The 24414-nt window shown below is 40.6% G+C and overlaps 2 protein-coding genes across 7 annotated transcripts in view; both read right to left on the bottom strand.

The window, feature by feature from the left end:
• The window catches only part of dapk2b (death-associated protein kinase 2b), a 31466-nt gene extending 21189 nt beyond the window's left edge, over nt 1–10277 (bottom strand). For all 6 annotated transcript variants that reach the window (XM_067234477.1, XM_067234478.1, XM_067234472.1 and 3 more), the window contains exons 1-2: nt 10146–10277; nt 9166–9345 (exon numbers count right to left, since the gene is read on the bottom strand). In XM_067234477.1, coding sequence (XP_067090578.1) covers nt 9166–9266 — 101 coding nt within the window. In that variant the 5' untranslated portion in view covers nt 9267–9345; nt 10146–10277. The remainder of the gene's footprint in view (nt 1–9165; nt 9346–10145) is intronic.
• Nucleotides 10278–11738: 1461 nt separating this feature from the next.
• Nucleotides 11739–24414, bottom strand: part of tbc1d2b (TBC1 domain family, member 2B) — an 86007-nt gene continuing 73331 nt past the window's right edge. Inside the window, exons 11-13 of the mRNA XM_067234505.1 lie at nt 20888–21073; nt 15691–15812; nt 11739–13307 (exon numbers count right to left, since the gene is read on the bottom strand). Coding sequence (XP_067090606.1) covers nt 13112–13307; nt 15691–15812; nt 20888–21073 — 504 coding nt within the window. The 3' untranslated portion in view covers nt 11739–13111. The remainder of the gene's footprint in view (nt 13308–15690; nt 15813–20887; nt 21074–24414) is intronic.

Here is a 24414-nt window from a genome sequence, read left to right as displayed (position 1 = left end):
CAGTGCTGATCTCAGCTGTTAGAATGGGTGGGGTGTCTCTGGCCTGGAGGTATCGTATTATTACAAAGGAGGCCAAACTTAGGGGCAAATTCATGACCATAGCTGAAGCCAAATGCAACTGTCTCATTCCAAGCCATTTTCCAATATTTTGCACGAAGTCGAGGTGTCAGACTTGGCACACAAGTCAGAATTGAGGTAGGCTAAGAAAACATTACAAAACTAAAGAAAGTTTCAAAATGATAGGCCTCTTATTTTGACTAAAACATAAAAACAATATTACATGAAGCTCAAAAAAACAATTTGCGCACAAATGAATGCGAAAAAAATGTGTGCACTCGCATTAACTATTGATGTCCCTGCCAAAGCTGATATCAAACTTGCGTTCCTGAACTGTTGTATCGTGGGTTAAGCAAGGGGAGTTTCTATAGCCGATGGCATTGTGTGCAGCACGCTTGGAAGAAAAAAAAAAGGGATATGAATAGGGGCCTGTGCCCCAGTAGAGTTTTGTGTCTAACAACGCCCCTGCTCGCAAATATGGAAACGGGTGTGGGGCCGTATTCACAAAACATTTTATCTAACCACTATGAGTTCTCCTAAACAGCAGTAAAATTTCTTAGCTAGGAGTTTCCTCCTAAAACATATTCACAAAGCTACTGAGACCAACTTTTACTAAGGAACGAATGGGGAGAAATCTTAAATTAAGACAAAGGGCGGGGTTGACCTTGTTGCTAGGGATGATGTCAAGAAGCTTACCAACTATGCCCACAGTGATGGGCTGATAGGGGATGGATCTCTGTCAATTATGTCATCATAGAAATATTGTAGAAAGAGGTATTATGTTGCTTTGTTGTATGTTGTTTTAAAAATATATTTGTTGCCATATTCAAATAAAGATGTTAAATTGTAGGTTGTGTCACTAATTAAACGAGATTTAGATAATTGTCTGTCTCTTATGTGCATCTCGAAAATGAATAGCGAATATGCATAAACTATTACAATCATAACCCGACGATACCTTTTCAAAAGCTCATTATCATGAAATGTTTTATGATTTTTTGTGATTTGGTCTTAGTGATTTAGGAGTCCTCTTGACTACCTCTAATTTTTCACAGATTGGAGCTGGTTTTAGCACCAAAACGCTTTGTCCTAAAATTAGGACTGACACGCCCATTATTTTAAAGTTGCTCCTAAATTGAGTTAGGAGCTACTTTTATCCTTACGATGTTTTGTGAATACGGCCCCAGAGCCATTACTCTACACAGCAACAATTGTAGATAATTCCAGTAAAAAATCCACTTTATAGTCCTTTTCTTAGTTAGTTAGCCAGCATTTCATCAGTAAAATAGTCTTGGATTTTCTCTATCGCACTGACATGAACAGTATTATTTATGTCTTATGCCTTTTTTAGGCTCGCTATATCCAAATAGTTTTGGCTCGCGAGAGCTAGCTTAGTGCAGCTCAGTCAACTCAAGATGGCTGAGTCCAGAGTGAAGAATTATTTTCATTATTTAATGTCAAAATGCTTATCCAAACAAAGTCAATCCCAGCACTGCACTCCGTTGGGTTATAAAGAGGATATGCAGAATATAAAGAGTTTTTTTAGTTGAGCTTGGGAAACTAAACCCATTCTAATTTGTACACACAGACACACACACAGATGTATGTCATTACTATAGAGATGTGTGAATAAATGCTGCTTTCAAAAAACATCCTGTGGCTTAAAGGCACAAACACTCACAGGACAACAGCATGGTATTTGATAAAGATAGATAGATTCATTGTGTTATGATAGAAACAGAGATAACAGACAAGCTAAATATAAGTAACATTTCAGGAAGAAAGTCAAATTGCTTATATTTTAAATGTGAGTTTAACTAAATGGTGTGTTGGGAAAGGTAGTGGTATTCCTAGTCCATAACAGGCACGGCAGCTGTCTTAGCTTTAAGATGCCCAGTGGGGCTGACAGCACAAGGTCTCAGTGGAGTTTTCACTTCCAACAGCTGAAAGTTATTAACCCCAGTCAAGGTTGGGAGAGTGCTTGGACCAGCTGCGCCGGTCAATATTTAAACAAGTCTTATACACGAGAACCTCTGGGACCACATAACAGAGCCAATTTCGCAACTGACCAAACCCTAGTTAGCTCTCCTTGTGACTTACAAATCTGCAGGAGTTGAGGATCCTAGAAAGGCTGTGTAGGTTGGTGGTACTACAAAGCACATCTGTCATTCTTTTCTTTCAGAATATAATTAATGTCACTGTCTATTGAAATTACTGTGACGACTGAAAAAGTAAACTCAAAATATACTTTATATTGTCTTGAATTAGTACTGCAACAGTGAAAGCCAACAAAGCTGATGCAGATGGATATCTTCTTCTTTCTTTCATTTTTTGGATATCTCAGTCAGTACTGTTTTATATGCAAGGTGGTTTTGTTGTGGTATAATTTAAGGGACATGTTTATAGAAGAGCAGGCATGGTTGTCCCAGTGCGGTGCTTGACTATTACAGGGACAGCCCGGAAAGAACTCCAGGAATGTTCTGGGTCTCAGGTCGGAGTTCCCTACATCAAGCTTTGCTCTAAACAACACATTTTCACCCACTCCACAGCAGGAATGCCCTGTTTCTGCATTGGACTCTGTCCCACTGTCAAAAATATGCACTGTAGCTATCTACGTTTGGCAATAAATACACCATATCAATCCATAAAAACTCTGGGATGTACATTCTAGCACTATACTCCCAGGATCAGTGGCACCCGTTTGTCTTGTGAGATTTCGTTTTTGCACTTCAACACATCTTCAGTGTGAGATCTGCAGATTAGCAGTCCTATCACTGTACCCTGTGTCACCTTGTCAGGGTTCGTGTACTCAGTACTGAAATAAATGTAAAACACAAACTAACATGCAACTGCCATGTTTCATTTCCCATTTTGATAAAGCCTATTTTGCATAATCTCTCTACAATCATAATGGAATTCTAACCCTTCAGGGTTCCCACAGTACCTGGAAACCATGGAATTAATGTTTTCATTTTCCAGGTTTGGAAGTCATGGAAACTGAGCAAAAGTGAACACTTACATGGAAATTGAAACAGTTGTCCTGGAAAATGTTAGTGGATGATGTGTAAAATAGTAATAAAATGAAACTATTGAGCATAGAATTAAGATGAGTTTATAAAAACCCTTTACATGTGAACAGCTTTTACTGTAGATAGAAACGGATGATCCCAAGTTGTAGAGCATGCGATGGAATCGCGATTCAAACAGTACCATCTGCTAACTGAAAATATGCCTCCAAAAACGTAAATAAGCTTTACATCTATTTAGGGAAAAATGACTAATTCAAAAGAAGTTTCTACGAGCAAGCTGGTTGCGGTGGCTGGCCAAACTTCACTGAGTGAGGGGATTGTTTGAAAGCGCCGGTGTTACGTCCCAACTGGTTCCCAATTTAACTGGTTCCCCAGCTGTACGTGCACCAGTCTGCCTCTATCACAGATTCGTCACAAATTCACAAACAGATTACTGGCAATTTTCAAGTCGGATCTCATATTTGCTGCGGCAAATATGAAAGTAGGCCTATAGGCTACGTGTGCACTACATTAGGCTACCATTCGCAACAAAATAAATGGAGACAAAATAAAACATTTGCAGGCTCGCATGAAGTGGGATTCGATCGCACCAGAACAAAAACACGTGTGCACCAAAAACCGTTGATTTACACCGCGAGCTGTACCAGCTCACAAGATTTAATTCAACTAGGTACCGTAGACACTACCCTAATGTAGGCTACTCATCACGTATTTGGAGTTGTCTCAAGGCAATAGCCATATTAACCACGATATCAGACCTTTAATGACACCACATATTGCGAAGCACTACTACTTATGTGAAGCACTACACATGTTTGTATGAAGTAGCCTATAAACAACTATTACTGCCGACTGTTATTTACAGTACCAACTGTTTACATTTTGCACCGTACTTCTAACTGTAATATGCAATCACTTTCCACTGCACTTTTACACTTTTTTTAGGATAGCTTCTGTCCATACTTTATTGCACTACACTGTATATCCTGCACTTACTGCTATTGCACTTCTGGTTAGACCTAAACTACATTTCGTTGCCTTGTACCTGTACTTGTGTAATGACAATAAAGTTGAATCTAATCTAATTACATCTAACATCCAGGTAACTTTTGGGGTTACTTGGTTTGGGGTTCATCCAAAACAGCTGGTTACCTGTTAGGGTTACCTTGCCATGATTATCAGAAGTAGGATCATGTCTGTGCCCATGTTTCTATATCATGCAGCAACGATCTAAGTATTACCTCGCAATATGTGGTGACATTAAGGGTCTGTGATATGATGGTTAATATGGCTATTGCCTTGAGACAACTCCAAATACGTGATGAGTAGCCTACATTTGGGTAGTGTCTACGGTAACTAGATTCAGAAGAACCAAAACAACATGTTGCCTGAAGGCCAACGTAGTTAACAAATTCCTGACTGAATTCCTGAAACACTCATGCGCTTCAGTAGCTTGCAGTGTAATGCAATGGATTATAGCAATGCGTGTGTTTTGGCTCGTGGGATCGAATCCCACTCTAATCTTTTATTTTCTTAGCTTCCATTTATTATGGTGTGAATGGTTGTAATGTAGTGCTCACTACATTTGTTCAGAATATACAATTATGAAATGAATTGATTTCAAAAGATATAGCAAAGAAACACTCAGCCATAGGCTACACGAAATCGCATAGGAAACGAATGTTTCCATGTTGTGTTACGCATATTTTGATCGTATTGTCTGGGTTAGCGGCGACGTTCTTAGTATGAATTTTTATTATGTGGTGTCAGAAGGAGCTGTGATGTCGTGGAAAATACGGCTATTGTCTCGAAACAACCCTAAATATGTGCATAGTAGCCTACATTCGGGTAGTGTCTATGGGAACCAGTTGATTCAGAAGAAGCCAAATCAAAATGTTACCTGAAAGCCAATGTAGTTAACAAATCCGTAACGATTTAGCTAAATTTTTTGAGCTGGTATAGCTCGCGGTGTAAATCAATGGACTTTGATGCGCATGTATTTTTGCTCTAGTGCGATCGAATCCCACTTCATGCGAGCCTGAAAATGGTAGCCTAATGTAGTGCGCACGTAGCCTATTAGGTCTACTTTCATATTTGCCGCAGCAAATATGAGATCCAACTTGAAAATCGCCAGTAATATGTTTGTGAATTTGTGACGAATCTGGTGATAGCTGGGGAACCAGTTGGGACGTAACACCGGAAATGACAATGTTTCTTTTGACAAAGTTTAGGCTGTGGCACTGAAGCCAGCGACGCACCACACAAGCTTGAGTTTAAATACATTCTTTAATGTGACATTACTTACTGTACATGAAAGTCTTGATTTGCTTAAATGTACATGTATGATGCTGCTAGTACACCACGGCACGATACTCGCTGTGCAACAGCACATCTATGCACGTTGTATCCATGCGTCGTTGCGAACGTGAGCTGACGTTGTGACGTTGAAACTGAGTACCCTTTGTTGACACAAGGCACTTTTTGCCACAAAAACTTTTGTTCAGCCTAAACTGTGCAACGGAACGTAAATAAAAATAACAATAAAAACAACTCAATCTCTACCAAGACAAAACTTTTGACACTGATGATGTCTATGTAGTCCAAATATTGACAGATCCTTAGGGGGGCAAAAATAATAATAAGATATATGTGAGAGAACAAAGGTTGTGCTCTCGCCGAAGGCTTGAGCATACCCAATAACACAATCTACAATTTATAATGTAGACTTGACTGGCACATCTTTTAAATCAAGTAAGTACTCAGGTGTCCTAGGGGTTGTGTGTGTGAGGGGAGGGGGGCGCGGAAAGCTTCAGGGGCCTATAGATCATCACTTAATATGGTACCTGGAAAATCAGGAGGTAGCATGGAATTCTTTTTCAAGGCAAGCGTGGGAACCCTGCCCTTGCAAAAAGACAGCTGGTTGGTATGATGCTTTTTATATTCCAAACCCTTTATATTTGTTTATTGTAACTGACTAGTGCACAGTACCTGTGTTGCAATCAGTGATGTCGATGAGACACACAGATTCCTGGAACTATAATTGATTCTCGCATTGACATAAGACACCGACAACCAGTCGAGAGAACATTTATAAGAACATTATTCTTGCTGTATGCTCGTTTGCGGCTCACTATATCCATGCCTCAAGAAACCGACTGAGGAGATGGCCCGAATCATCAAGTTACAAACCCCATGATGTATGCATTCGGTGATTAAGATGTCGCTTGATATATCGTCCTATCTTTATTTAGATCCACACAGACACACAGATTATAGTCTACACAGCAACAATTGTAGCTAAAACCTTCCAACTATACTGAAATAAAGTATGCACTTGAAATTGTCTTTGTTAGTTTTCATCCATATAGAAAAACATTTGAAAGAAGCTGATCCAATGTTATGGCAGCAATCAGCACTGCTAACCTGGCTTTATCAGCATTGTCCACATTTCTTTAACGACTGTCATATAAATCACAGAATATTTCATTTTCATTAACCACTCATCAAGAGCAATACACACCATTTCAACTTCACACAGTATCGCGTGAGATCAGTAACTCACACGCTTAGGTGGAGCTCAGTTCCACGCGGTGATATTGAGATCCATAGTGCCAGGTCAACATGGCTGAAAGTGATCTAAAGCAAAACTGGCGGCAACTTATTTTTTAGGGATCTCGAAGCACTCATCAAAACAACGTCAAACGTTGGACTGCATGTCCTTTGGTCTTGAAATGGACACCTCCAAGATTCAGGGCCTCATGTACTAACACTTTTGCGGCCACTTCAGGCGTATTTGTTTCGCACCGTGAACGTAAAAGCATGGCGAGGTATGTACAACCATGCCGCACTGAGGTAAAAGCGCAGACTGCCTGTCGCGGGAACTGAAAATGGCAAATTGCGCTTTTCTGTGTCATCCATATGCATTCACGGGAGGGTCAAGGGGAAAGTGGGAGTTTCCCATAAAGAGATGGGAGGGGATGCGTAAAGTGCGCCTAATTATGTATTCCCCGGTATGTACAAAAAACGCCTCTTAAAAGCAGGTGTAAACCAGGATGTGGGTTTCCTCTCATATGCCTCCTGGTGAAATGGCAGCAGTAATCCGCGCAAGACGAAGACATAAGCCAAGGAGACGAACTGAAAGGATTTTTGCCACAAGTATCACACTTTTTCAGTTGAGTGAACACAAAATCATTACGTATTACAGATTAAGCAGCCATGCAATATCGTTACTGGAATTAGTAATTTCGGTCCATATGGCATTTTTTGGTGTCGGTGTGGAATTCCAGCCTTGTATAATATTTAAATTTGTTGTTACCTCATGAACAACCACATCAATTTCGTTATCACTAAATCTTTGTTTTCACTGTTTTGACTTGGTGGCTGATCCATGATAGAGAGTTTAAATGATCGCAATTTACAGTATAGTGGGGCCAGAAAGGCGCTGCTTACAAGATGACCTGCAGGTTTGAATCAATCAAAATAATGTGACACTTAGTAAGTCACATATACTGTCCAACCATGACTAGCACCTGTTTTTAGTATCAATGCACAGAATGACCATAATTAGAAGAATCACTGTGTTTAAAACACTATGCAACAGTGTTTCTCAACTGGTCTAAGCTCTAACAGGGTTCCTGTTAGGCCGGAAGGTGGCATGTAACTGTATAACTTGAGACGGGTATCTCCTCTGTGTCTCACAGTGAATGTGTGAGCCTTGAGCACCTTTCAAAATAAAAGCGCACCAAGTTCGGTAACTACAAAATTAATAAACGTTATATTTGACGGAGCCAAAGCACACATCCCTCTTCACACCAGCTCCCAACCCACTTTTGGGTCGCGACCCACCAGTTTTCAAACACTGCTATAGAGCCACAGTAATACCTGTCAACATTCCTCTACATGTATGTTTAGGAACACAGACTTAAGATTTCCTCTACTGTCTAGGGATGATTGAGTAAGAGTGGCCTGCCTACACAGGCCCACACAGGTGAGTCAAGGTCCCCACCCACTCATTCCAAATGTCATCAATGAGCACAGAGCCCCCCCCCCCCCAGCTGGAACACTGCGCCTATCAACAAAAGGCTTTGGAACGAGCTTCTGTCTTCAAACTGCCTGACGTGGCTGCTGAGTTGCTGATGAAATTCACAGACACTTCCGTGACACCACTGGCCTTCTCTCATGGGCCTTCCTCTTTTGTGTATGAAATGTGTGGTTTTACACCACAAATACGCCAACACTTTTTCTGCTACTCATTTACTGACAAACTGCACTCAGTTGTGCTTCAAATAAGTACATGACATCGATCATGAGGTATGCACCATTTCCTTTAGAATGTATATCTGAATTGATAATCTCAAAGTAGCTCTGCGTCAGACAAAAGAGGTTGACCTGTGGAAACTCGAAACACAATCCGCGCTCCAACAATAATGCAAATACAGCTGGAGCCACTCCATTGAAGAGTAAGAAGATCTCCTTCTGAGGGTGTGTCGGTATGGGAACACAAAACAGCCGGGTTGAATTTTAGTGCGGTGGAAGACAGATGTTAAGACATGCTCCTCCAAAAAACTCCATTCACAGTCACACCTATTTTGAAACGCCTCTCTACAATAAAAAAAACTTTCAGGATTTTATTCCTTCCTCTATTTTCTGTAGAATACTCCTTGATGTCTTCTTAGTTTGTAAAGGGTTTATTTTACTTCAAAACAGACTAATGTCTGTGGTCTAACTTAATCCTAAAACATACAACCATTTGTCTTTAGCAATTCATATCTCATACTATCTATACTTTTCTCTAAAAGTTGTTTTCTGGGGCTACTTCATCCCTAAAGCTTTTCCTTTCGTCAACCCACTTATTGCCCCGACACTGCCCTTGATCAACTTCAGCAGGCCAACTGTTTGCATATATTTGGTCCCTAAGTATACTCATTGGCATTGCACAGTGCAGGATGCATGCAGAGTTTAAGTATGACTGGCACTAAACAACTTTATAGTGTATGGCATTTTATCCTGTTTATTGTAATCAGATTGTAATGAAATGTTACAGAATAACAGTAGTCATTGGCACTTCCCACACACTTACCTCCCCAACTCTTGACCAATTTCATAGAAATCCTCCACTTTCTGTTGCTTGAATACATCCATGCCTAATGTCCTCATTGATGTAGATTTCCTCATAAACATGTAACACAGATGTCTGAGTGTCTTCTCTCTTTCTGTCTGTCTGTGTCTGTCTCTCCCTCAGTTCTCCTTTAGTTCAGGCCTGTGAAAATAGATTACAGTTCAGTTCCCGTTCAGCTCTGACTCAAGTATAATGTCCACATGTCCCTGCTTGCTCTACAGCATTCCATCTGAAAACAGAGATTGTACCTTGCTACCTCAGTTCTCATAGGTTCTCTCAGGGATCAAAAAAGAGACTTACACCTTGGGCCCAGTGCCTGACCATGAAAAGAAAACAGTGCCTTTCACAAGTCTAAATACTTAAAAGTGGTACAAATACTAGGTAGTGAGTAATGACAGTTGATATTACAGTGGACTTTGTTATTTAATGAGTAGCACTAGCTAGTTTAGCTGTAGCCTACTTAGGTGATTATGGTATCTTTGGTTGTACTAAACTATGTAGGCTACAGTAAACTTCCCAAACTAAGAAAAAAAACGTATTTAAAATAACTTGGGAGTCAGATGGCTGAGTGGTTAGGGAAGCGGGCTAGTAATCAGAAGGTTGCTAATTCGAATCCCGGCTATGCCAACCAAATGACGTTGTGTCCTTGGGCAAGGCACTTCACCCTACTTGCCTCGGGGAGAATGTCCCTGTACTTACTGTAAGTCGCTCTGGATAAGAGCGTCTGCTAAATGACTAAATGTAAATGTAAACTTCAAATAGATCCATTAAGAATAATATTTTTTGTTAAAGAATGTTCAATGTTGGTAAATGGTCAAAGATCCGAGTATCATTCAGTAACTTACAACAACTCAAGTTACACCTGTACGGAGCATAAGAGGCCACACACTGACACACTCCCTAATTCTCAGAAACAGGTTACAAAAATGAAGGTGTCTTACCGTATCAAAATAAATAGTTTTTAGAACGACAGTCTTGCTCTACTTCTCACAGTCTCAAGAGAAGTGGCGTCTGGTGCACAAGCAGCGGTTCTGTGCAGTCTCCTTGGTTGGAATCAATTTCCTTCATTTTGTACAGCATGCACTTGTTTATGTTTCCACACAACTGAGACTCACGCCATCTACAGGCAGAAACCACATGTGACAGTAAATAGCTCTGTGAAGCTCTTGAGTTGACAGACTTTGCCTGGTACTGTGAACTATTGCTCCATTAGACACCAGTGTAACTGTATCATTGTTAATTGACTAACACCAAATCAAATCCAAATTTATTTGATAGCCCTTTTTACAAGCAATGTCACAGAGTGCTTTACATACGCCAACTTAAACCCTCACGGAAGACAAGGAAAATCTCCCAGGAAAACTAATCTATTAATTGAAGGAATCTCTTTCTGTGTATTTCCCACAATCAGAGAAAGAACCGGGCACTCTCCAATATTCATATTCTGCATACGTTCTCTTTATAACCCAACAGAGTGCACTGCCTATTTTTGACGTTGTTTGGATAAGTATTTCGACGCCAATAATGAAAAGAATATTCGGTCTTGGTACCCTTCCGCACGACTTCCGCTGCACACGTCGCACGATGGGTCCCTATGAAAGGGTTGGGGGAACTCTCCACTGGGTCCATTCTTGGTCTTGTCCTTGTTAAGGTGTGTGGTGGGGTAGGACCCAAAAGCAGGAGTAGCCAGACATTGCCTCAAAAAAAGGGTTTATTCTTTTAAATGGGAAAACAGACAGAATACTCACGGTAACAAGGGTAAGGACAAGATAAAGACTGGACACAAAACAGAAACCTAAATACACAAACAGGGGGGGCACGGCTGTGTTATTTTGGTATCTCACATATTTATTGTAATCTTTTTATATTTTTTTTTATAATTTTGATATTTTGTTTTTATGTAACGGTTTCAACTATGTGAGGCTGCAACAGCCTATCACCATTCCCTCTTGCACTTAGGGAAATTACAACAGAACCCTGTTTCATTCTACACTTCACTCTTAGTATTTTGAAGTGTAAATGAGCAGCAACAAATGTATGCTTTTTAATCTATGCTATCTTCATAATTAATAAGTATGCATACTTATTTAAAATATAACGTAGGTAACAGCAGACAAATGAAGGCTACATAATCATTAGCATGAATGTAGGCTAGCATTGGTAAATTTAGAATAGATGTGGAGGTTGAACAAGTACTTCAGAGATGACAGAAAATGTCAATGGTGATCTGAGAAATATAGGTACCAAAACCACTGAGTGGTTGCACTATCTATAATTCCAGAAATCTGTGTATGTCACCAACATCAGCGCGGGAACTGTGCCCTGTCTATAATTCCAGGAATATGTGTGTGTGTGCCACCAATTTTATCACGGCACTATGCACTAGTAGAGATAAAATGGAAGAAACCTTGGGAGGAGCAATTCGGTGATGGATCCCCTTCTCCAGATATGCCACTAAACCTCCTCAATTACCTATTGTGGCATATGCATAGATTTCTAAGTACAAGGACAGAAAAATGAGCACATTATACAATAACAAATTTATTGGATAACCACATAGGTATAAAATATCCTGATATATTGTTGTACAAATGCGGCACTGAACAATTGTGTAACATTCAATTGAATTTAATGATATATTGGACAAAGATAGATTGGTGCTATGGATAACATCAAAGGACTTTCACACAGGCCTACTATCTTATTTTAATGAAAAAAGCAAAGATATATGGTACAAATATAGGACTGCATGATAACTACAATCATAGTCAACATGCACAGTAACTAGGGTGCAGAAATGGATATTAGTTAGGAAGTCAAGAACAAACGAAAATAAATCATGTTTTAATATAAATTGAATGAGGATTTCTTTTTTTACTATGGTAAGGAGGGTTTCAGAGTTGTGACGCAAAGCTTGAAACTAACCAACTAGCCAATACTGCCTCCTAGAGGTGAACAAGTGAACTGACATGACAGGCCTAAAAACGATAGTTCCTTGATATAGTGCCATAGACACAATCCAAGTTTAACACTGAGGAACATGTCTAAACAAAATCATGGCCACATTTGGTCAATCATTGTAAAAATGTCAAATAATGGGGAGGACAGGTGTGTGAAAATTAAGTGTAATATAGTAAGTTCCGTCCCCATTATGTGTGCAGTTGTGAAAGTACCTGGAACCGGTGTGGTTCCAGGTAGGCTACTATTCCTTTACCTCCTCCATCAGTAATACCAAGAAACCATTCCTGGAGTGTGGAACACACTCCTGATTTAGTATTTATGGAAACTGTGTCAAAGTGATTCAAGTGCTTGACAGACATAAGGAATCTCCTAGAGTGTGATTCTTACTCAGGAGTTAGTAAACAGCAACTTAGAATGTGGTTTGTAAAAAAAAGTCTAAAACATTCCAGTGAAGTTTCATCTTAAAAGCTATAGAATGTTTTATCATTGAAAATACAATCTCTCCCTCCACTAGGAAAAGCTCTCTACTCCAAAGACTGTTTCTTTTAAAATACTGATAGCAAGTCTGAGCTTGCAAACACATTGTAATATGGAACTGGACATACTAAACATAATTCTGTTTGGTATTCCAACCTCTTAGCTCTCAGTCCCTTGACCAAAACACAAACAAACTAATTAAGACATTTACAAAAGATGGATGGAATACTGATACAAAAACAGTTTGGTAATAACATTTTGGTCCACAGAAGCCACAGAGCTTCATGAAATGCAGGAGACTGCCAGCTTCACCTCTCAGGCAGTAAACAAGTAGAGCATGCAATTGGCTTGGCTTGCAAGGCATGTTGTACCCAACACTATAGTCAAAAAACATGAACTTCTGTCTCCTTGTTTGGTTTGTACTGTACATGAGCCAGAGAAATTGAATCATTGCCACATTGCCAGCTAGCTAGTTGTCTTCCTCATCCTCACTGATGTAGGTCCTTCCGTCCACAGTGCTGTCCCTTTCCCGGAGGAAGGTCTGTCGGATGGCCTCCAGCTCTGTTAGCTCCAAGCGGACCTTCTCCAGATGGAAGGTGCGTCTGTTCTGGATCTGCCTCAGAGGAAATGGGTTCATGTCCACAAATGCCATGTTCATCAGCTTTCTGCAGAGACACACAAAACAAACCTCAATGGGAATCTGTCATGTATTGTTCCACGGCCTGCCGGCGGGCTCGCTCAGGATTGTTGAGAACTAAGCTATGCGACACACAAAACAACTCTTTACATTGGTAAGCATGCCATATATCGTTGGAAAGCTAACCATTTCAAGATCCAGTCACAACAGCAGGAACAATCAATGTCTTTGTCTGACCACCAACATATCAACAAACTAAAACAAAAAGGAGACGACTCCCCTATCAAGCCTCACAGTAGTCCACTTATACAAAAGATCCCAACAAAGATAGTCTGGTTACATTGTCAAAGGTCCAAACGATCCAACCAAGTAAATGATTTAGTCAAAAACAACATCCATAAATAGCCATGGACTCTTGTTGCATAATTCTAAATTCACCACTGAAGCGTCCAGTCATTCTTAATTCTCATAAACTTGGTCATAACTTTGATTCCCTTGTGAATATTTCAGATTTTTGATGTCAATGGCCGCTGCACTCTGACCTTTTGATTGACACCTCATTTGACCCTATAGGAGCTTCCATGTCCTGTTCTTAGCCTTTGATAGCCAACGAGGGCCTCAATGAAGGTGGTGCGCCATTACCCCCCCTCCCCTCCTTTTTCTTTGTCAAAAGATTGAGGCCAGCTTTCCAAGGACACAACGTCATCTGGCACGGCCAGGAATCGAACCAATTTGCTGGCGCTTCACCCTACTTGCCTCGGGGAATGTCCCTGTACTTACTGTAAGTCGCTCTGGATAAGAGCGTCTGCTAAATGACTAAATGGGTGTAGGGGAAAGCTTTGAATCTTCAACTTAAATGTCTGTGAGTAAAGCTCACTCGAAATCGCCACAGGTTTTTCTGTCCCAATCCCAATGTCCACCCTCACAGACTCACAGACTTTGAGGCGCATTCTCGCTAGGTCTGGAAGGGCTTCGGTGTGCGAGGGCTGTTTCACAGACATTTACATTTAGTCATTTAGCAGACGCTCTTATCCAGAGCGACTTACAGTAAGTACAGGGACATTCCCCTGAGGCAAGTAGGGTGAAGTGCCTTGCCCAAGGACACAACGTCAGTTGGCATGACCGGGAATCGAACTGGCAACCTTCGGATTACTAGCCCGATTCCCCCACCGCTCAGCCACCTGACTCCCCATGTCCCTGTACTTACTTTAAGTCGCTCTGGATAAGAGCGTCTGCTAAATGACTAAATGTAAATAACAGCCCCTCAAAAGAAGCCAAAACATCTCGATCGCCCCCTGGTGGCTGGCTGCAGTATAGGTCACAAGTTCCATCCCCTCCATGTTAGCGGATGGCACATGAGCCAAACTAAAAAGTGTAAGTGCATGTCTGATTTTTTTTTTTTCAAATATTGTTTCTGTCATTTTAGGTCATTACTATCACGCTGATGTCCGTTAAAATGCAAGATCAGTTTGTTTTTAATTTGTTATTTGACAATAAAAATATCACGGTTCTATCACCCGATCTCTACTGCGCAGACTTTGGCTCCAAATGACATCACCAGTGCAAGATGGAAGGATCCATATCCGGGATATTTCAGCTTCATTTTTGTACAGTGGGAGGAAGCAGAGATGTTGGTCTCCACTTCATCCCAATGTATGTAGGCTGTGTTTGTCTGTACAAAGTACAATCCCATTGTGTGGGTTTTGGTTTTTCACTGTCTAGTATTTTTTTTCTAGGTTCTGTGTTCGGGCTGTCATTTGGTTGTATTGATTTCACCTGTTAATCGTTAGCTTGCCTACTTAAGTCGGGCCCTTTGTTTGTTTCATTTGTGAGGTATTGTTTGTGTAACGACGTACTGAGCCTACAGATAAATAATATTGAGATTGTGTATAGACCTTAGTCTTGTATTTTTTGACTCCGACATTTACCTAGCACTTTGGATACTTTTGCCTTGTGGATTACCGACCTGTTTCCGTCTGACTAAGATTTTTGCCTTGTCCTTTTTGAGAAAAAGAAAAAAGAATAAAAACATCACCGTGTACCCTGCGTCTGGGTCCTCTTCCCTTTCTGGGATCTATCTGGGATCGTGACACCCATCCCACCTCCTAATCAAGTAGTGAATCGGCAGATTTGATCTTGAGTAAAGTACCCATAAATATAATGTTTCACAAGTAGTTGTATCAACTTTCAAGCATGCCTTCTGTGTGTTCGGCAATTATGCCCACTAAACGTACCAAATTATTACAAAACACCTAGATAAAACAATGTGTAAAATATTCATATTTTTGTGGTACTGTTATGAACTTTGGACTCTGTATTGAGCTTTTTAAATAACTAGTATAACATATATAATTTGTTTTACACTCCAAGTGTAGGTTGGAAATATAAAGCATATATCAAGGATACATTACCTTGAGTCCAGGATTGTGCGTGTGAAACAGCGGAGGTACTTGAATATAGCCATGGAATCCTGCAACTTCAAAAACTCCTCCTCTTTGTACTTGAAGAGCGCAAGGGCACAGCGAAATATGATCTGAATAATAACAAATAAAATTCACAGTATGACATCTGCTAAGAGATCTCCTTACATCAAATTAAATGCCTCTGAAATGTTAACCCTTGTGCTGCCTTCAGGTCACATGACCCAAAGGTTCATAACGAACCATCGTTGTGTTTACCAAATTTTACCCAATACAAAAACAAATAAAAATAATTTTCTTTTAACCTTTGCAATGTGGGGGGGTCTGAGACAGCCCAACGGTTAAAAGAAAATTTGGAATATTTGGAAATATTGACAAGCACAACTTGTAAACATGCAAACAAGTTTTTAAACTTACAACGACAACAACAACCTAACCACTGTCCCTCCCACTGAAACATAGGACAACTAGAGAGGGTACAATTTCTGGGGAAATTGTGGGGGGTGCTTGCGTCGGTTTCAGATGGGTATGTTTCCAGGCTGTGAAAATCAACACCCTGTATTTTTGTACGCACTTCGACTAGCTAACTAGCTCTACAATTTGCCGGGGCTAGGTCTGAATCTAGGAGCTAGCTCTACAATTGAACAGGGCTAGGTCTGAATCTAGGAGCAAAACGGAGCACAGCTGCCAGCTGTAGAGCTAGGAATATGCAGGTAGCAACGCTAGTGCTAAATAACTATTTAGCTAGCCGGCTCCATGACGCCGGGTAAGTAGGGCTTGTGAGACTGCTCACCAAAAGAACGAAGGGGAAACCACTTTTCTAACAGGACATGACAACAAGACATGTTCGTAGGTACCTAGCAAAAAGTAGCCTTAACTTTCCCAGACTTTTAGCTACGGTACTAATGCTGAGGGCTCACTGATATCACTGTCTGTCTTACTATAACTGCGTCATTGCTGAAGTTGTGACATGTGCTGACGTTGTGACGTTAGGGTAGCACTGAGGTCCCTTGGTGCACACAAGGCATTTTTTGCCACAAAAATGTTGTAACCTCTTAAACCGTGCAACAGAACGTAAATCGTAAAATGTATAGGTTTACTCGGCGCAGCTTTCTTCCTTGGAACTCGATGCTACTGTACCAGTTCTACTAGCCAACTCCAACGTTCTTGACGGAGTCTCTTGGCTGGCACAAGCTATTAACGTAAGTTAACTATAATGTCTCTCACCCACTCACATTGTCCTACATGTGTCATTTTACTCGATAGGTAGACTCTGTTAGAGAGTCGAGGAAGAAAGTAAGCTAGTAACTTTAGATGCGACTGGCGCAACATCACCGACAGGGAGTCTTAGCGCGAGGGAGGACTCAAGATTAGCCCCACCGGTTTCGCCTTTGCAGCATGGTGGGAGTGGGACTCCTCAGACGTTGGTGATCAGTGACTCCATCACTCGTAACATTATATTAGAGCCACCATACCAATTTATACCAATTTATGCCACTATACCAATTTAACATGTATTCAGCCTTGCTCCCCCGTTGCCCTTCCTACTAAGTTTTCGGCCAACAGTGCCACCTTTTCAGAAGAAATATCAATGACTAAAACTGCCAAAACCCATACTGGAATGTTGGGCTCCTAAACATCAGATCCCTATCCACAAAGGCCATTTTGATTAATGATCTGATGTCTGAATGCAGCCTGGACCTGATTGGACTCACCGAAACCTGGTTAAAACCTGACGAATATTCCCCCCTGAATGAAGCATCGCCTCCATATTTCGCATACTCACACGTTCCTCGTGTCTCAAAGAAAGGTGGTGTTGCTATGATTTATGAAGCTAGCTTCAACCTCAGCCTAAAATCTGTGAACACCTTTAAAACATTTGAAATTATTTGCATGAAACCACCAACTACTTTAAAGAGGAGTAATGCTACTACTCCTGCCCCCCCCCCTCCCTCATTTTGTGTAGTCACTCTATACCGGGCCCCTGGCCCATACTCCCTCTTCCTAGAGGAATTTGCAGATTTTAGTGCTGATCTTGTGACATATGCTGATAACATCTTAATTATGGGCGATTTTAACATTCATGTGGATGACCCAAATGATCCTTTAAGTAAGGCCTTTACTGCTCTAATAGATTCCACAGGTCTCACACAGGTGGTTTCCAAACCTACCCATCTGCACTCGCATACATTAGATTTAGTTACTGACGTCACTGTCCACCCCCACAATCCTATATTATCAGAACATTGCCTGGTTATCTTCAAAATGGACCTCTGCCAGAGCCTTGGAGGCACTCAGAAAATTTCTACTAGCCGTTACATATCCCCAAACACAGCTATAGAACTGGCTAGTATTCTACCCGCTGCACTAAAAGCACTTAAAGATCCTGTAAAGTGGAATTAAAAACGAGTTTCAAGTTCACCACACCACAGAATAATTATTAACTACCCATCCAAATTCGAATGAAAAAAAACACACCGACAATTATGTTAAATTAGGCTTTGAAATTGTAAGAAAATCAGCAGTCTTCTCTGTTTGAGACTGGGGGGGCGTGTCACCTGAAGGAGCTGAAGCTCGGCCCCCTCGCTGGAAGGCGCCGCCTCTCTCAAGTAAGCTACCTACGACCCAGATAATGGACGCTACGTCAAGCCGAACAAAACAGTATAGAATTAGAATGTATTTGTTCAATGAGTGAAACATACAGATGCATATAAATTTAATATTCCCGAGCTGTAACACAGGAGTAAACATTTACAGCAGAGACAGCAGAAGTTGGAGAGTGAGCTCTCCAACTTCTACTTCTACTTCTAGCACATTAGCTACCATTTCACCAAAATACCATCATTCTACACCGAGTAGCCTAATATCAAGTTAGCGGTTTGCACTAATTATAGCAGAGATACCTCTGGAAAAGTTATCTAGTATAATTATAACAAGCACACAGAACTGAGTGATGAACTGCTGGTGGCGGTGGATGGTCCAGGTGCGACCGGAGGATGAACGGCCGGGGGGGCGATGCTCGGTACGGCTCCGCGCTGCAAGAGAAGCCATGTGTTGGTGAAACCCGTCTGTCTCTGGTCCATGTTAAAACTGTCCGCCATGAAATGGTCAGTGGCGCAGAGGCGGCTGTTGGAGTTTATCCGAAGCTTTCCATGAGCGTGGCTCTTCACAAAATCTATCCACCTATTTTTCCTTTCATTATCAACAGGGAACTTAAATGGCGTTGCAGCGCAGCTAGTTCATGCATCCAGGGAAGATGCAGTTGCGGGTGGTGGGAGACATCCTGAAGCTAGCTAGCTAGCTGATGTAAGCTACAATAACAGTACAGCAGGAGGAGCCATTCAGTGATCTGACGTAGATGGGGCGAAATGACGTAGATAGGGCATTTTTTGGCTCCGCCCATTAAAACCTGATCTGAAAACGGAAGAGAAACTGTTCTTCGGTCTAACTCCACATTTCAGTGCGACAAAGTTTTAGCGCTTTGCACATGCTTTCAGGAACTAATTTCACACGTATATAATGTACTTAAAAGCAAAACATGGAATTTACTTTACAGGATCTTTAACGTTCCAAATAAATCATTAAATGATAAAACTAGGGGATCTGAATTTGGTTATTCAGCTATCAATAGACTATGTTGCCCCTCTCAAACCTAAGAAAAGAAAAGATAAGAAATTGGCTCCATGGTATTCAGAGGAAACCCGTACCCTCTAAAAGTCCACTAGAAAATTTGAACGTAAGTGGCGTACCACTAAATTGGAGGTTTTCCGCCTGGCCTGGAAGGACAGCCTAATGGAGTACAAGCAAGTCCTCATCAGGTCCGCATCTGAATACTTCTCTAAGTTGATTAGTAAGAACCAGCAAAACACTAAGTTCTTATTTGATACCGTTGCAAAACTTACTAAGAAAAGTACACACGGTGTTAGTACATTTCTCTCTCCCAATGACTTCCTAGAATTCTTTGACCAAAAAATCTATGCAATAAGAGACAAACTACAGTCTAGCCCTGGAGGAATAGCCATGAACACTGAATTTTCCTCTATACCAAGCATGCTGCATGTTGAGGCTCTCACTCACTTTAACCCTATTTCCATGGAAGTGTTCATAAAGCTGATAGATTTATCGAAACCCACCAGTTGCCGTCTCGATCCCCTCCCTGCCAAACTTCGTAAGGAACTTCTCCCTATTATTGGACCACCCATGCTTAGTATTATTAATGAATCTATCGTAACCGGCCAAGTCCCTGACGATTTTAAACAAGCAATTATTAAGCCCCTTCTTAAAAAAACAAACCTGGATCCAGGTTGTCTTAGCAACTACAGGCCCATTTCTAATTTGCCATTTCTCTCAATTTTTTTGGAAAAAGCTGTGGTACAACAGCTCCAGTCTGGATTTCGTCTTCACCACAGCACTGAAACTGCATTAGCCAAGTTAGTCAATGACTGTCCACAATGAGTGTGCCAAATTTAGCTTTGCTGCTTGGCCCCTAATACAGTGTTTCCTCTAGGATTTTTCTAAGCAGTGGGGGCAGGTCTGTCCGAACCCCCCTCGAATCAACGTGCAATTTAGCTAGCAGGGGAAGAATACAAACAACGATAATCACCAGTTAACTTAATTTTAATTTGCAAGAACTATAGACTAATTCAATAACAGGCTTAAATGAACTGACAACATAAATTATATGACTTACAGTTCTCAACTGCAATCTCAACTGCGGTGTGAAGCGCATGTCCGTGCTATTCTCCGACATGCACTCTAACAATCACTGCTGATAGACGGCCCTTTGTACAGCCCTATTTCTGATACCGTGGCGGCAGAAACTTAGATACAAAATCAACATGGAAACACTGTAACAATAATAATTAAACCAACCAAAACAATAGATAACTTCGCAGCTTTGCTGCTTGGGCCCTATTTAAGATAATCTGGACTATTTTTTTTTTAAATTGAGAGGAAAAGTTTGGTAAAACAAGAACATAGCAAACAATAGATCCTCACCCTACATCCTACAACCACTGACACTGTTTAACACTTGTTGTATTACAGTTGTAAAGATCCATGAGTAATTAAGTAAGATTGGAATTGTAAATACATTTTGAAATCACATATACAGCAACCTTCCAGGCTATCCATATGAATCTTACATCCCCATAAGTCACCCAGTAAGAAAACAATGACACTTTGTTACCTTAGGCCCCTCATAGAGGAAGGCATCCCATATCTTGAAGAGGATGTCGCTGACCACACTGTCCACAAACACTACCAGGAACCAGTTGAAAGTGATGAGGGAGAAGTCAACCTTATACTGCTCAAAGTGTGAATGGAGTCTGGGCAGCTTCTCACTCATCAAGTCCTTAAACACACGCTGATCAACCTGCAAGGACAGAGATGATTGAGAGTCAACAAGCCATGTAGACAGAAGATATATGGGGACATTATTCTTGTAACTGGTAAAATGGACCTACTGAGAAGAGCAAAGGCACACACAATAATGCAAACCACTGCTATACATTATTATGCTAATGAGCCATGAGCAGCACCCTCTGTCACTAGGAGAAACAGGCATGCTCAACAGGGGGCAAACCAAAAATTTCTCCCAATTAGACCAGGAGCCGGTTGCACAAAACACCTTAAGTTTTTTCCCCAACTATGACACTTAAGGTACATTTCTCCTTACCTAAGGGTGTTGCACAGAATCCGTTAAATGGTTTCCTTAGCTAAGGTGAAACTGTAAGGGATTTACTACATTGAACGTGATTTCACAGCAGTAAAAATTGACATTTCCACGGAGACCGTGTTTGTTCAGTTGTATCGCTAGTGCATCACCTTACAAAGCTTAAGCTAGAGCTAAGCTCTAGCTAGACCTATGAAAAAAATCGAAGAAGGCAAGAAAATATTGTGCTTCTACAAGAATACAACAAAAGAAAGCACATACTAAAAAGAAAATTTGATCCACAAATAACTGCAAATAAAAAACAACGAATGTAGGACGAAATTGCAACAAAAACTAGAGGGTACTTTCCAGTGACGAAGCGTTTGTTTGTAGGATTAACGCCAGCTGCAGCAAACACTTACCCCATCCCCGGTTTTTGGCTGTTCGTGACGGTCAGCTATGACAGTCTTGAGCCTCGATTTCTGTGAAACTTGCTAAAATAAAACCGATCTAGCTAGATTATGTACACTTTAAGCTCAATGTACATACCTTGTTTGGCCAATTTGGTCGATTGTGGAAAAGAAGTCGAAACGTTTTTAGTTATGGAGAGCCATCGCGCTAGCTCGATTATAAGAGAGAATAACAGAAATATAGCTAGAATCCACACCTCAAACAAGTTAACCTAGACGCAAAACTATACGTCCAAACCAAAAAATAAGGGTATTTTCCGAGACCCAAACTCTGCCGAAACCATAGATATCCTTTATATGACTGTGCATAGTGATGGGTCGTTCGCGAACGATCCGGCTCTAAGAGCCGGCTCTTGAAGGTGAACGTCGGGAGCTGGCTCGCATATCTGAAGAGCCGACTCTATTTTTAATAGATTAATACAGCCTATAAAAACTAAATGATTATGAAATAATGAATTTTAATTGTATTAAAAATAATTGACTAATTCAAAGAACAACAAAAAAATACTTGTAGGCTTAAAGGCGCACACGATCATCCTCACATTCTGTCAATCCTGCATGAGGGAGGGCCGAGCCAACTCACACACAGTCAGAGAGTAGTCAAAACTCGGAGGAGAGCCATGACAAATCAATGCATTTTTAAAGATATGTGGTTACGGTCGAGTATGATTTCATTTAATAATTTAATTCAAATTGTTTTCACACCTATCATAGTCAAATTCATAGTTAAAACATGTATTTTTTAAAGAGCCGTTCGGGAGCCAAAAGAGCCGGCTCTTTTTAGTGAGCTGAGCCATACGAGCCGGCTCACGAAAAAGAGCCGGAATGCCCATCACTAACTGTGCGGTCAGAAATACAACTCTTGGTAGTTTCGAAAACGGTGCGTGTCTGTTTGGTTGCCACGGTGATGGCGCAGCTGTGATAGCTAACGAGCTAGGCAGAGAGAAAAACGAACATTTACCTAGCATCCACACCTCAAACAAGTTGACCTAGACGGAAAACTACACGTCCAATCAATAAAATGAGGATATTTTCCGAGACCCAAGACTCTGCCGAAACTAGAGATGTCCTTTATATGTCTGGGCTGTCAGAAATATGTCTCTACCGGCAGTTTCGAAATCGTCTTCCTTCTTGCTTTCTCTGACGGATTTTAGCCACCTCTCCATTGAAGTTAGTGAGAGAATTTGAAAGGCTGCTCTCGCTTCAAGGCTCAGAGCTGAAAATCTGTAAATGAACATTGGCTGAAAGAGGACAATCTTTCCTACATTTTAAGGTATAATTTGTTTCTGTAAATTAAACTATATGAAAGTTAGAGGAATTTGTTTGACAATTTAGTTGAATATCAGAAAAAGAGCAGGCAGCAGAGTGTGCCACTCTGCTTGCTGCTCATTCATAAAAATCAAGAAGGAGCAAACATTTTAATGTATTTCAAACTGTCATAATTCAAAATTGGCTGAATATTTGAAAAAGCTGAATCATTTGGGAATAGCTGAATGTCTTGTGAACATTTTAAAGGTTGAATGGTTTCTCTAGCTGAAAGTATCCTGAAGTAGTTACGTTTGAAAGAGGAGGAAGCTTTTTAATGATTTGAAAGGATTTACCATTACTTTAATGGGAGAATAATTTGCACAAAAACCTGAATATCTTAAAAAGTATAAAAGTGAGAAATACCAAAAGACATAGCACACATAGCTCCTGAAGGAGCTTAACGTTTTGATACAAAAATTGTATGAATTGGTGAAAGTATGCAGGACAAAAAACGGCGGAAGAACTAAGAAGTTGGAAAAACAATAGTGAGAATGCTGAACAGCATTCTCACAATAAGTTGAATAAAGATTCAAAGAACAATACTTGGAATGCTGAAGCAGCATTCCAAAAATAAAGAGAAACAGGAAAACAATAGTGAGAATTGTGAGAATGCTGTTACTAGAAAGTGCATTTCCTGCAGAAAATGCATTGGAATGCTGAAAGATGAATTTATTTATTTTTAATTGCTGAAAATACAGAAATTTGAAAATACCCGCAAGCTGAAGGCTGAAATGAATTCCAAAAATGTGTGAGTCACACAAAAGATGCAGTGTGGAAGCTGAACTTCATCATCTAACAAAGCTAAGTGCTTAAATACAATGCAGGAGAATACATTTGAACGTTGTGAAGCAATCAAAGAAATAGTTGAATTTCAAGAGGCAGTGTGGAAGCTGAACTGCATCATCTAACAAAGCTAAGAGCTTAAATAGCCTACAATGCGGGAGAAGCTGAAAGCTGAACTGTTAAACAGAAGAAGAAGTAGGCTAGCTAGTCGTAACAAGAATATTATAGTTTTAACAGCTGAAATTATAGCTGGGATCGTAATAGCAGATCATGTAGCCTATCATTGAGTGTGTTTACTCGGCTTTCTCAGTAGGATTCAATGTGTTGATTGAATTAAACATACAGCAGTAGGGCCGATACAGGAAGACACGGCAACACTTTGTTGCAGAAGGATGATGGTGCAAGTTTTGTCCGTGGAGCATACAGCGATTAATAAAAAGACGCATGTAAACGGAGTAGCCTAATCGTATTATTGGCATAAATCGACAATTGCTAGTAATC

Source organism: Osmerus mordax, chromosome 4, assembly GCF_038355195.1.
Source record: "Osmerus mordax isolate fOsmMor3 chromosome 4, fOsmMor3.pri, whole genome shotgun sequence".
Classification (NCBI taxonomy): domain Eukaryota; kingdom Metazoa; phylum Chordata; class Actinopteri; order Osmeriformes; family Osmeridae; genus Osmerus; species Osmerus mordax.
The sequence above is the reverse complement of the archived record's forward strand: the minus strand, read 5'-3'. Positions and strand labels throughout refer to the sequence as shown.